Source organism: Ornithorhynchus anatinus, chromosome X1, assembly GCF_004115215.2.
Source record: "Ornithorhynchus anatinus isolate Pmale09 chromosome X1, mOrnAna1.pri.v4, whole genome shotgun sequence".
Taxonomy (NCBI): Eukaryota; Metazoa; Chordata; class Mammalia; order Monotremata; family Ornithorhynchidae; genus Ornithorhynchus; species Ornithorhynchus anatinus.
In genome coordinates this window covers 40,416,221-40,430,658 of record NC_041749.1, presented here as the reverse complement: position 1 = coordinate 40,430,658, position 14,438 = coordinate 40,416,221, and the positions used below count along the sequence as shown (strand labels likewise).

Sequence of the window (14,438 nt, the reverse complement as noted above, 5' to 3'; positions counted from 1 at the left end):
TTCAAGGAGTGAAGACCTTTATTTCTTGGTATGAACATGCTGCATGTAGGCATACAATACTGGTATGTACATAGGCAAATAAAAATTTATACATAAAAGAGAATGACTGTGACTTTCCAATTAGAGAAATCATAAACATGAAGCAAATTGTACAACTTGGTTGGCTTTTTTGTGTGTCTTATATACATTGTTGTTGCAACACCTCCTAGAGTTGCGATAATTGACTGTTCAGACTGCAGTGTACGTTTGTGAAAGGCACTGAGGGAGATCTGGGGTTTCCTCTTCTAGCAATTCAAGAACTGGGAAGAATGGAACTGGAACAGTAATGTGGAAAGATTCCCTTAAAAGCAGCAACCCAAAGGGCAGGCAATGATCATGCTATACTCTAGCGGGGCGGGGCGAGAGGGATGCCACGGTATGAGCCAAAGGGGGAAGAGGCATCGCTCAGAGCGGGTTATGAAGCCGGAAACAGAAGGCCATCAGGCGGGCCTTATGATTGGTTTAACTTTATTAAAACCTTTCTTAAATGAGTGTTCCAGCGCTACGGATCCTAATGGGACGTGGCATGCAGCAGTCGGGGAGGGTCGACCCGGAGCCGTGGAGGAAAGCTTCTGCCGGCAAAAATACTCAAGGCTGCCGCCACCCGGTGGTTCCCTAGGGACAAAGGGACTTCACATATCTTGCTAAAAACAAGTCCCCCGGAAACAGGCTGCGACTGAAAGTATGCAGGGAGGACAGATGGACGGACAGACGGACTGACCGTCGGCCACGCCGCGGCCTGGTCTGGGACCAGGAAATGGAAGCACGCCCCCGCCCTCTGGGTTTCCCGGGCAGAGGTGTTGCAGTTGGCTCTGCGGGCAGGCAGCCGTCTCGGCACTAGCCGCCTGTCCGAGGTCTCGGTTCCTGATTGGTCCGGGGCCCTTTTTCAATGGAGAAGGAAGGAGAGGAACTTTCAGCTAAAGGCCCCACTCCAGGTCAGTTTCCTGAAGCCTGCGTTTAGCTGGAAAGCAGGCTCATTTGGGGGATATTTCTTTACTCGAAAGACTGGGTGCCCTTTCTCAGCCGGGGCTGCTGGAGCCTGCGCAGCTGGAGTCCCCAGAGAAATGTCGGGGGCTTCTTTCAACATAGAGGACCTGAGGTCTCCTGTCACAAGCCCACCTGGATTCAACACCATCAGCCCACTTGGCTGTGAATGGCTGGAAAGCCAACAGACAGCGTCCTTCTCTCTGGCCTCCACCACTGCAATTAACACCTCTCCTTTTGAGAATCAGTTCCAGGAGCCACATTTCCATCTTCCTCACTGCATTCACATTTCCCCAGCTTCACGACTCCAGTCCTGAGGGGTTCAACAGAAACCAAGGGGGAAACCACCCCGCACTCCAGCCTTGGTTTTCCAAATCATTTAGAAGCAAAAATCCACAGCCACCGATCAGCGACCAATCGTTCACTGAACTCGACTTGCGCAGAGCAGTTAGGATGAACGAGAGCTCAGTCGTGAACTAATTCACTCTCGGGCTAAAGAGGAGGGGTATAAAAGCATGATCGACTTTAACTGGCCTTTCAGTGGTAAAATAAAATGATTCCCAAATGAAACGTGCCATCCAAAACAGGGACATTTTCTTAAACTGTCAGAGCACCTTTCACCCATAATTTACAACACTCACATTCAGTTCACGTCATCACAGGACTACACAGTGCACACCCATACATGGAAGTGTTACCAGAACTTTAAACATTCCCTATCTTCTACAGAGAAAATGCCACATAGAAAACACAATTTCTGTTTCTGAAGTGAATTCATCGCATCCGAGTTCAGCCGTAGTGGTATCCAGTGCGTGAGAGTTTTACATCTGAGGACCGATTTTTCACCTCTGAAGTCACAGCTTATCATAAACCAACAATTAAAATGCTTACAGAAACCAAGTTAATTTAACAAACACTGGCTTATGAAGACTTAAGACACTTGTAACCAAGGTGTTCCAGCACTAGTTACATAATATAAAAAAAGTTTTAAAATTCACATACTATACAAAAAGAAATATATTAAAATGTTAGTACTTAGTAGCAGCAAAACTTTCAAAAGAAATAACTGAATCAGTCGTCCGAGCAGCAAACCCCTGGAGTTCGCAACATGAATTTTGGGAGTGGGGGAGAAATGGTTCCCGTCACCTTTCACTCTGTCGGAAAGGTTTCAGGGCACCGGGGTGGGGAAAATCGCTAGCCCCCCTGACGGGGGCAGTGGGAATGCCCATTCTGCTCTTTCAGGGCCGGGAGTCTGGGCTCCCTGGGCAGAGGCAGGTCCATCCTCCTCTGGGTCTGGAGATTTGGAATCTGATTTAGGGTAAGGCAGTGCCAACGGAAACTGCGGAACGCTAGATGGATCTCTTTGGTCAACTCCCCCATCCTAACCGCAACTGGGTTTCAGAAAAAAGGAGGCTCCTCGGGGGACCGAAGGGTGAGGGGGCAGCTGGTACGGGGGGTGGGGCTCAGGCTCAGTCGGTGAGCCCGGGCCCCCGCCCTCGGCTCAGAGGGATCCTGGCCGAGGAGCCAGGTCAACCAGTCGCTTCTTGGCCCCCTGCAGTAGCTGCGAGTGTGGCTCCCTGCTTGGGAAGTCAGGGCGTCACTTAAATGTGAAACAAGAACCCCGAAAGTCTATCGCATTTGAGCGTAGAATCAGGGAAGGCTGGGAGTGGGTTGGAGTGTGGAGGTGGCGGGGGGCCTAACGTCAGGGTTTTTGAGGTCGCACAGGTAAACGTTCCAAACAATCACCATCTATGGAACCGTCTATGGTAAAAACGCGCACACTGTTTTCTACAGAAGAGTTTGGTCCCATCCTCCTCGAAACACATGGGATGCTACCGTTACCGTTAGAAAGGATTAAACTGAGCGGGGCGGAGGGGGAGAAGGAGAGAGGGTGGGGAGGGAGGGAGGGAGGGACATTGATTCAGTGTTCAGATGAAGTCACTCAGTGGATGTGCAGCGATCACATTCAAATAAACAGAACAGTGCAACAGAAGACAATTGAAGCTGCCCGTTTCTATTGTGCAAGGCAGGAAGTTGAATGTTCACGTTTATCTCTACAGATTTAAACAGTTGGGCTTCTGACATTTCGATCCTCTCTCAAAAACGCGGGCTACTCCTCGATACTTCCCCGCACAACCGAAACGGCGGGAGAAAAGATGGTGAAACAGCCATTGCCAGCTCGACTGCTTTAACATGTTATGTTAATATAACATAGACAGCATAAGGGCATTGGAACAGAAATTCTTTTCGTTCTTAAACAGCACTCCAGGGTCAGGGCCTGATCTCAGAGCCGCCTTCATGTCAAAATACACGCAACTTCTCTGGGTTTTCGGGTAAACTAGACAGTTTGGCCAAGCGTTTTCAACACACGCTGAGTATTACTGGGACTTTGGGTGTGTGACATTTACTGAAGCAAAGAGTCGATCAGAGCCTCGGGTTTCGCAGAGCGCTTTCTGTTAGGAGAGAAAAAGGATGGGGGGGGGAGGGAGGAGTAAACAACTATTCACCAAAGGGCAAGGCGATGAACCTTCCGTGGGCAAAGCAGACAGACTGCTTTACCTTAAAAATAAATGACTGTGGGTCCCTTCGACAATTACTCTCGCCCTCTTCAAAGCTTTATTGAGAGCATATCTCCTCCGAACGGCCTTCCCTGACTGAGTCCCCTTTTCCTCTTCTGCCACACCCTTCTGCATCACCCTGACTTAATCTCTATGTTCATCCCCCCTCCCTGCCCCACAGCACTTATGTATATATCTGTAATTTCATTTATTTATATTAATGTCTATCTCCCCCCGTCTGGACTGTAAACTCATTGGGCAGCAGAGAATGTGTCTGTTTACTGCTGTGTTGTACTCTCCCAAGTGCTTAGTAAGTGCTCTGCACACAGTAAGCACCCAATAAATATGACTAAATGAATGAATCGAGAGCACTGCTTTGGAAGGCGACTCCAAAATTTGGACCACTCCCGTGACTATATGGACCTAGAGAGCAAAAATGAAAAAGTGCGGATCTTTTTAACTCAAGATGGTAACTGGCCGGAGGCAGAGGCTGAGGAAGACAGGAGGTGATGTTGACATTTGCCCTATTTGTTCAAAGCCAGCTATCCTTTAAAAGAGCATATCTAGCATGCTGATCCCAAGCCGCAGCAAGGCCGTTTTGGGGCCAGAGGACTGACAAAACACGCTGCTTTGGAACTGCCAGTGGCTCTGCCGACATGACGAGCAAAGCGAATATAGACCTTTTCCTTCTCTGAGAAACGTAACGATTTCTCGTAGTGATTTCACTCATATACCTCGCTCTCCTGACAGCATCATTCCAGGGCTTCAACGACCCATGAAGCCACGAGGTGTATTCTACACATTGGGGGTCGGGGTGAGAGCACTGGCTCAAACTGGCTGTCGGAAACAAAACAATGCCAGGGACTGCAAAAGTCTCTACGATGTTTACCATCAGTGACCAGTGCCCAGCAGCCCACCCATTTGGTACTAGTTGACCTTGGGCAAGTCTCGGCCTCCGTTCCCTCGTCTGTAAAAATGGGGGATTAAATCCGAATCCCCTCTACCTAGACTGTGAGCCCTATGATGTGGGACAGGAATTGGGTCCAAACTGATAACGCTGGTTAAGTGCTTAACAAATACCATTTTCATTATTATTATTTGGTAGATAAGCCAAGAGAAAACATGACATTCACCTGTCTGAAAAGCCAAACCACCTGAGTTCCCCACTCCACAACACAAAATTTCTCAGTGACTCCCACGAAAAACAAAGGGGAATGGGAATGTATACCAATCTTCAAGGCCCATAGAGGTTTCTCATTAGTTGCTCTCCCAGCCCCCTTTCTCTCTTTTCACTAAATGCCCTCCAACAGGCAGAGCTATTCAAAGGCGTGGCCACCATGACTCCCCCTGAAATGGGGTCGTTTGGGAAAGTGGTAGTGGTGAGGCCTGGACAGCCCCATAAGCCAACTCCGGGGTCAGAGATCGGATAACAACGGGAGGAGCTGGGACTAGAACCAACCAAGAAAATCTAGGCCTCAACACGTGGAAGGTTTAAAGCCTTGCACAGGTAAGTAGGTCTGTGTGGTGGCTAGAAATGGATGTGGCTGCTGAGGAGCCCATGAGAATCTGGGTGAGCTCCCACCCAAGGGGAGAGGGAGAATTTCTTTCCTTTCTTTGGTCAATACACATCCCACCTTGACCCCCCACAGCCACTGCCCCCACACCCAAACCTTTAAAGTTGCTGCATTTCAGGAGACTGCTGTACAAGCTCATCACTCTCCAAGCCAACAGACTTCATTTCATTTAATTCTACATCCAGGTGGCCAAAGTCTTTATCCTGCCTGTCCCAAACCCTAAAATCCACCAGGCTGCCTAGCCCCGTTCAGGGCAACACCCAGGTTTTCTGAGCTTTCGCTTTCTTACCTTCTCCCCGTTTTGGGCCTTGACTTTCCTTTCGAAGTCCTTGGCCTCTCCAGTTTCATCAGAGACTGCCTCAGACTTTCTTCTGTGTAGGCCAAGTACACATGAGAAAGGTCCACTTCAAAGGGCTAAGAAAAATAAACAGGACCCATTTCAATAAATGGCCTTTGGGGGAGAACAGGCCAAGAAGGATTAAATGATCTTAAAACTTTAAAAAGCATACTCTCGGCAGCCTACAAAATCCAACAAATACTTGCTCATATGCTACAGTATATTAGCATTGGGTCGGTGGGTAAGAACAGGGGACTGGAAATCAGATCCGGGTTCTGATTTTGGTTCCACCACAACCTTGGGCAAGCCACTTAACCTCTCGGGGGCCTCGGTTCCATCATCTTTAAAATGGGGACAGAATATCTGCTACCCGCCCCACCTCTAAGACTGTGAGCTCCGTGAGGACCAGGGTCTGTGTGCAAACTGATATTCCTGTATCTTCCCCCCTGCTTTGCACAATGCAAAGCTAAGTACCTGATGCATAGAAAGCGCTTAATACAATAATCATGATGACTACGATCATCTTGATCATCTGGTCCGAATCAGGGCTCTCAGGGAGTCTTGCCTTTCGGCAGCTTTGAAAGCCGCTGAGGAATCAGAAGGATGGCTGACTCCAGCCGGCAGCAGTGCTCCCGTGATCTCACACGTGACTGCTCAGCCTCACCACGAATGGCTCACAAATGCCCCCGCAATACCAGAAGCAGCCTGCCTTAGTGGATAGGGCACGGGCCTGGGAGTCAGAAGGACCTGGGTTCTAAACTCAGCTCCTCCACGTGTCTGCAGTTTGCCCTGGGGCAAGTCCCGTCACTTCTCTGAGCCTCAGTTACTTCATCTGTAAAATGGGGGTTAAGAACGTGAGTCCCAAGTGGGACAGGGACTGTGTCCAACCTGATTAACTTGTATCTATCCCAGGGCTTAGAACAACGGCACGCAGTAAGTGTTTAACAAGTATCAAGAACCATAAAACTACTCAGGTGCTTGGGGAGGGGGCGGAGGAGAGGGGCGCTTCCCAGATCAGGTTCTCGAGTCTCTTCCTGCTGTCTCCTCCTTCCCTACTCTCAGGCTAGCTGGCAGGGAAGATGGTTTATCCTTAGAAGGCTGGTTTTATGAGCTGTACCACTACAGCAATAAACAACCAGAACGGCAGCAATAAAAATCAGTACTCTTACATCCTTCTCCTTTTTGTCAGGTATTGGAGTCTGCTTTCTCATGTTATTTCCCGTGTATGCAACGCATTTCTAAATGGGAGAAAAAAGCAAACATTAGTACTCGTACTTTAAGAGTCCCAGCTCCAAAGTGTAAACAAATGGTTAAACTGAGTACAATCCAGGGTACCAAACCGTGACAAAATCCTCAAGTCAGGAGTGTAAAGCTCTGCTTACCAACTGCCATTCTCCAATGTCTTCATTCCAATGAACATAATTTTCAATCATTTCCTGGGGAGGGAGGAAAAGACAGCTCACCACTGAAACATAAAACTACAGAACACAGGGCTGGGCTTGACTGCGTGTCCTGCTTGAGCCGGATTTCTATATACCGTCCCAGACAATTTGGGATAAAAGCAAAACCGAACAACCAATGCCCCAGAACACCCCAAGTTGGTCAGCCTCCCTCATCCTTTCCCAACCAGTGGTCGGGGCTCAGTTCATTCATTCACTCAATCATATTTACTGAGCACTTACTGTGTGCAAAGCACTGTACTAAACATTTGGGAGAGTACAACAACAAACAGACACATTCCCTGCCCACGAGCTCACAGCCCAGAGGGCAAGACAGACATTAGTATACAAGAATAAACAAATAAATTACAGATATATGCACTGTAAATGGTTGAACTTCCACGATTAAGCTGAAGCATTGTCAATATGGGCTTGGTTTCAGCCCAAGAGCATTCTGAGATTGGAAGGACGCGATGCTGGGGAACTTTTAACTTCACACCTCCTTACTCCAAGCACTCTTACTGTCCCTATGAAGGAAGGGGAGGACAGGCCATCTTAGAATCGGGTCCCCATTAGGATTGCCAACTCCAGGGGGTCAAATGGGATTATTGTTCCAGGGATTGGGATTTTTTTATGGTATTTGTCAAGCATATACTCTACACCAGACACCATTCTAAGTGCAGGGGTAGCTACAAGCTAATCAGTTTGTTCACAGTCCATATCCCACATGGGGCTCACAGTCTTAATCTCCATTTTACAGATGAAGTAACTGAGGAAGTGAAGTGACTTGCCCAAGGTCACCCAGCAGACAGGGGGGGAACCGAGACTAGAACCCAGGCCCGCGCTCTATCCACTAGGCCATGCCGCTTGGGATTGTGGTAGCAAAGCTAAGCTTCTCCCCACAGCTTTTTGACCTGCCCATCTCACCCCTCTCCGTACGAAGGGGGCTAGCCAGAAGATGCAGCTCTCCCCTGGCCTCGGGAGAAAGGGGGGCTCCAGATCAGGCTCAGCCCTGGCCTCAGTGGCGAATGAACCCTCTGGGCCGCACCAGTCCCCAGCCTCAGGAAATCCAAGCCCCAACCACTTTCCACGGGTCCCTCGAGTCCTACAGGGACTCAATGTCACCCTCCCTATACAGTATGTGTGCCTAGGAGGTCTACCTTCCCAGCTTCATGTGTCTGTCTCCATTTCCCCTTCCCCTAAGCACGTGGGTATGTGTCTGCACACCTTTCTCCTGGACCCTTTAATATACCTTTTGATTTCTAAGCTTCACTCCCACCCTGCCCCAAGTTCACCTCCATGCACGAAATGAAAAGTTGGCTCAATTGTCAACAAAAAAAGGCCAGCCTGGTTATTACAGGCACTGCGAACAATAATACCAGTTATAAAGTAATATTTTTGCAATGGTTGGTCCTAAAACCAGACAGGCACCATGCAGCAAGCAGTAGGGATTAGTATGTAACGTACTTCTTCTCGGCAGCTATGAGAGGATACACCCTAGAGAGGAGTGAAACTTTTCTAACTATAAACTTCTTATGGGCAGGGAATGTATCTACCAATTCTGCTGTTCTGTCCTTTCCCAAGTGCTTAATACAGGGCTCTTCACAGAGTAAGCACTCAATAAATACCATTGGTTGATTGTGGGAAGATGTGGAAAAAATATCAGTCCCCAGCAACAAGCCAAACATTCTCTAAGATCAAAATCCATTTCAGGTTAACTAGGTACCAACGGTTAAGAACAGCGTGAATTGGAAAAAAATAATTCTAAGTTTTGCAAATAACATTCTCAAGGGACAAAAGTCCATCGTTTGAGTGGACTTATCCTCTAGACTGTAAGCTCGTTGTGGGCAAGGAATGTGCCTACCAACTCTGCTATACTGTATGCTCCCAAGTGCTTAGTACAGTGCTCTGCACATAATAAACACCGGCTCTGCCACGTCTGCTGTGTGACCTTGGGCAAGTCACGTAACTTCTCTGTGCCTTAGTTACCTCACTTGTAAAATGGGGATTGAGACTGTGAGCCCCATATGGGACAAGGACTGTGTCCAGCCTGGTTTGTTTGTATCCACCCCAGTGCTTAGTACAGTGCCTGGCACATAGTAAAACAGTACTCAGCGCTTAGAAGAGTGCTTGGTACATGGTAAACACTTAAATACCATAATAATAGCAGTAAGTGCTTAATAAATATCTTTATTATTATTAACCCTAAGTATGATTTTTTTTTGATCAATTGGGAAACTAGAAACTGCTCCCTACTACCTGGTAGTCGTGAGGAATGAAGTTGTCTATGATAAGCATTTGGAGTCTCAGTTCCCTGCTGAGCTGTCGGATGTTCTCCAGGAGGCCTTCAATTTCTCGCTGATGTTCTTGCTGGAGATCTGCCATCTGGAATAAACAACCTAATTTAAAATCCCGGCAGAAATATGTTGTTGGTGTTTTTTGTTTTTTCTTCCCCAAACAGTTCCAACAGCAGGAGTCAATGAAGGAAACCAAACATGTCTTAAGGACTTTTGCAGGTTGATATAGACCACTTTTCCACTAAGAAAAGCTTCTCAAATTCATAAGCAGGAGAGAAATCTAATTGTGCTTTTCTAACTAATATTTCTGAAGTTTCAAGTGACTCCCTTGAATTGGCAGTAGAAGTAGTTAATCATCAATATGTCTTCTTGGGAGCTACATTACATTAACAGACCACCACTCTCCTCACCTTCAAAGTCTTATTAAAATCACAGCTCCTCCACAACGTCTTCACCAACTAAAGCCCTCAATTCCTTTTCTCCCTCTCCCTTCTGTGTCGCCCTTGCCCTCGGCTTTGTACCCTTTATTCACCCCACCTTCAACCCTAGAGCACTTATGCACATACCTGTAATTCATCTTAATGTCTGTCCAGCCTCCTAGCTTGTAAACTCCTTGTGGGCAGGGAACGTGCCTAACAACTCTGATGAACTGTACTCTCCCAAGCACTTGTACAGTGCTCTGCACACAGTAAGCACTCAATCAATACAACTGACTGAGAGATAAACACGAGCGGTTTCCGGGCACTGACCTCTGACTTTGCAGCCATTAGCATCGTCCACACTTTCTTTAATTTCTTGGTCTTGCCCTGAGCTTCCTCCTGCAGACTGGTGTATTTCTCTTCGATATCCAAACGTTCTTGCTGTGACAAAAATTGACGACATTTGAGAAAATATTCTTTAATCAAATAAAACCCAGGAGCTGAGTCTCCCCAGGCCAGGAATATTTTCTGAAGAGAATTTTCCTGGGAAGAAATGCACTCTGATGGCCCCAATCTACATGGGACTAAATTAACTCCAACTTCACTGTACTGAACTATTACACTGCACCTGGCTCCACTGACTGACGGACCACCCCGCACTGCACCCCACCCCTACCGCCAGTCCCAGTGCCCTTCTGACCGCCCAGTGCCCTGCTTCTGGGCAGTGGCTGACAATCAGGATGCCCCTCACAGAAATCATATCCAGTCTCCAAATCTCAAAACCTCCAAATCTCAAGTTGTAGCACAAAAGTAGGACTCTGCACGTCCCTTAACGTTAACTATGATCCAACTCTCGTTCCCCTATAAAGGCCCGGGCAGAGTTGCCACCTACTGTTCTGCTGGTTTTGGGCAGGGGTGACCAAAGCGAAAGGCATAAATAAGCAAATGATTTGGCTCTTCAAAAGCGTGCTAGATTGATAAACCAATTAATCATCGTCACTTGTAATAGGCAGCATCACAAAGAGAGCATCTGCATGGCATTAATTTTGCAACCCTGAGAGGAACATTTCGCCACTTCAAAGTGGAGCTGAGGTTGGCTCCCCGTTACGAAATCTGCTGTAAAAATTTTCTCACAACGAGGCTTTCTGACTCTCTCTGGGAAAACAACATCAACATCACACATGAGGCCTATGTCCAGCCGCAAAGGAGGATATCGTTTCACCTCTTTTTCCTCCAGCTCTCTGCGAAGTTGCTCTGCTCTTTTCCGCCTTTCCTCCAGCTCCATGTTGGATTCTTCCAGAAGCTTCTCTTGCTCCTCAGCCTTGGCCAACAAATCCACACCACCAACAATCACCTTCTTCTCCAGGGCAGACAATTTTTCCAGCAATGACTGATGTTCCTGTCTGTTTAGGAAAAGGGCAGTGTCGTCCAGAGAACTGGAGAGCTTCTATTTCCAATGAAGAACTTTCACTCCCCGAGGTTTATTAAGAAGCTAGTTGCATGCCCTAACCTAAAAAGTGTCTCGGAATTGGATCGCTAATTGTTGCTAAATTTGTAAAAGCCAGGCTCACCTCCTAAAATCACCTTGGTGGCCTGTTTGGGGCTGTTCCAGGCGGGGGGGGGGGGGGGGGGGGGGTGTCTGACTCGGATTATGCAGGCCTCTACTACGTCTCACAGACGTACACACACACGTGCCAAAGCAGAACCAATCCCTCCCAAAAGACAGGAGCTCCAGAGAGTGACCAAATACATGCAAAGAATTTTCCCAAGAGTAAAGAAATATCAGTCCTTGAATCCCCTTCCCCAGACTAGACACACTCTAAGTTACAAGTAGGAAATAACCAAATCAGGACGTGAATCGCATCTATTACATCATAACACTCACTGCGCTTTAAGCAGATCTTTCTCCCGTCTCTCCAGCTCAGCTCTAGCTTTGTTTCTTTCTTCTTCTTCCATGTCGAGTTTGGTCTCAAGGGCCTTCCTCTCCTCGTCGATCTTAGCTTGCATCTCCACCATCTTGTCTGGGGAAACCTTCTTTTTACCTATTTGAGTTATTTAAACAAAGTGGTCATCTAGACTCTTTGGTTGGCCAAGTGCATTCTTTGATATCAGCCCAGGGTGGCCAACTGTCTGTGAATTCACAAGGTCGTGCTCGCCACAGCTGCTGCTGAAAAACGCTGAGGCCGCGGCACCCTGAAGCCTGCCGCCGCTGCAATATTTATCATTATCAAAATATATTTAGGGGCCTCGTGGACCTAAGGTGATTTCTGGTCAATTTCACAGACAGTCCGTGAACAGGGAGAGCACGGCTGCTCCAACTTAATCGACGGAAAGCACGGTGAGCTCATTTGTGGGAACTGACAGATGGCCGGCATCTCTGAACAAGTGTCCAAACTCAAACTTAGTATTTAAGGGTGCCCCCGCAAGGTTAAGTCCATCCAGCGGAGGAGGATGTGAAGAAAAGAGCGAGAGAGAAGGACACCTAGAAAGGTTATCAAGGGTGTAAAAACCTTTTTGCAAATAGATGTATTTTCTGGGTTCTTTTATTAGTTACTTTCTGGACTTCTGATTTATAAAAAGGCCCGAAGATAAAATAGCTTCATTAATTTAGCCAGTGAACTACATCAGTTGAATTCATGACAAATACACATAGTTCTACTGGGTGTAATGACGTTCGGAGGAGGCATATGGCCTACTGGAAAGAGTAAAGTTAGGAGTTAGGGAATCCAGATTCTAGTTCCTGCTCTGCCACCAGCCTGCCACATTATTCTTCAAGCCACTAGACTTCTCTGGGGCTCAGTTTCCTCATCTGTAAAATGGGGATAATTTGAACGTTGTGAGGATTAGCTGATGTAACTGATGGCTCTGGAAAAGCAAAGCACTACATAAATTCAAAATATTATTCTCGGGATATTTTAAACGTGGGACAACACTAACACTAAACTTTTTGTGAATCAAATTATTTTCAAGAAGCGTGACTTTCAGAGGTCACTAGATCATGAAAGTAAAAATCTGATTTTAAAAACTGGCTTTATATCTGGGACGCATAATCAACAGAAAATACTAAAAGAGATGAACAAGTATGAAATGATCACTGTGGAATTTTATGGTTGCTGGACTGCCATGCTATCTCTGCATACCAAAACACATCAGCTAACACCGAACTCTCCGGAAGAATTACGGCAAACCAACGACCACATGAATTCATCCTCACTGGGTCAGGCTAAACCCAATATCAACATTGTATGTGAATCAAGGCTTCAAATGGTTTAGAAAACCTGAGCTGGAAATACATTGAAAAACACCGAAAAAGGAAGAGAAAAATCAAGTCTAAATCCAGCTCTAAAGTGTAATTATGAAACTGAAGAAAAGTTTCTTCTTAGAACGTAAGTTCTTTGAAAACATACGTCCCTCTTATTCCTAGAACTGGGGCTTCAGAAAGTTTACAGTTCTTGACATCTTTTCCAAAGCAAAAACAGCAGAAGCCAGAGAGATCAAAGACAATTAACTGTCCCACCGGAGCTCCAGAAACAAGGTAAAACCTTTCAGGAAAACCCAGGGAAGAAGCTTATCCTAAAAGGATAACACACAAAACACATGATTCAAATCACCTTACATACTTTCCCTAGCTTCTTCCAAGGAAAACTCCTGTAGATTGCCTAGTTACGGGCCTTTGCTCTCCAGGACAGAGCTTTATCGACCACTTAGGAGTCCCCAGTGTATTTCAAAAACAGATCACCCTCCAATGCTTTCAAACAACCCTTCTATAGAAGAGGACCAGAAAAAAAAAGGCAGTAAATGATAAATGATCAATGCGAGCAATGACAGTGTTGATTCAACCCCTATTTTGGTGTGGTGTGATTCATTGCCATCCAGCAAACAGATGATGCAGGCCTGACTGACTTCAGTGGATTGGATTTGGTCTGTTTAGTGTTCTACTGTACTCCCTCAAGCGCTTAGTACAGTGCTATGCCCACAGTAAGTGCTCAACAAATACGATTGACTGATCAGCTGACTAATTAGAATTTTGTCCATCTGATTTAAAGATCTGACTGAAAACCAGGTTTTCATGTTTTAGAAAGTAAACCCACCCTCAAAGGATTTTTCCAAGTACTTCGATCTCTCGCTCCTCTGTTCACATTTCCTTAAAAATATGAAGGAAAAGTGGCCCTACATTATTTATTATTAAAAAAAAACAAAAACAAAATCCCATTGTAAAATTTGAGCAAAGCTGCATGAATGGAGAAGAGATTCGGAATAGTTATGTCAACATGTCTGGTCACTGAAAAATGCAGATGAGATGGTCTGAGCCTATCAGGGAGATCGGGAAAAAGATCTCTGGGTTTGGCAGTGCCTCAAAACTCATACGGGATCCCGGAGAGTCTGGTGGGGTTTGGCTATGGCATAAAAAAGTGAAAGGCTTAAAACCCAACTTTCTGTAAAAACAGAAAGTTGCTTTTACATGGGAAACCATGGAAATGTCTCCTTTAGTTTCCCCCACAGAGATCTGAACCCTGAACATATAAAGCACTTTACACTTTTAAGGTTTCTCTGAGACCGCTTCAGAGAAAGATGCAACGGAGGTCGGTGGTAAATTAAAATGATTATTGTACCGAGAAGGAGTGTGCTCCCAAAGGGACCAACGACCCTAAAAACATACCCACTCCATTTTTTTTTTTTTAACGAATCAGAATTATCTCAAGGAAGAGGATGGGAGAGACTACCATGGTTTCAGCTCCTCCTTTTCCTCCTGTGCCTCTGACCCCAACGATCACAACAAAACAGAGTTCA

At 46.4% G+C, this 14,438-nt stretch overlaps 1 protein-coding gene across 4 annotated transcripts in view; it reads right to left on the bottom strand.

Annotated features, from left to right (window-relative positions):
- Positions 1-14,438, bottom strand: part of KIF3A (kinesin family member 3A) — a 34,405-nt gene continuing 19,967 nt past the window's right edge. For all 4 annotated transcript variants that reach the window (XM_029050308.1, XM_029050309.1, XM_029050310.1 and 1 more), the window contains 8 exons: positions 11,533-11,689; positions 10,870-11,050; positions 9,978-10,088; positions 9,191-9,316; positions 6,875-6,928; positions 6,662-6,730; positions 5,445-5,569; positions 1-3,476 (listed from right to left, as the gene is read on the bottom strand). In XM_029050308.1, the coding sequence (XP_028906141.1) occupies positions 3,428-3,476; positions 5,445-5,569; positions 6,662-6,730; positions 6,875-6,928; positions 9,191-9,316; positions 9,978-10,088; positions 10,870-11,050; positions 11,533-11,689 (872 nt within the window). In that variant the 3' untranslated portion in view covers positions 1-3,427. The remainder of the gene's footprint in view (positions 3,477-5,444; positions 5,570-6,661; positions 6,731-6,874; positions 6,929-9,190; positions 9,317-9,977; positions 10,089-10,869; positions 11,051-11,532; positions 11,690-14,438) is intronic.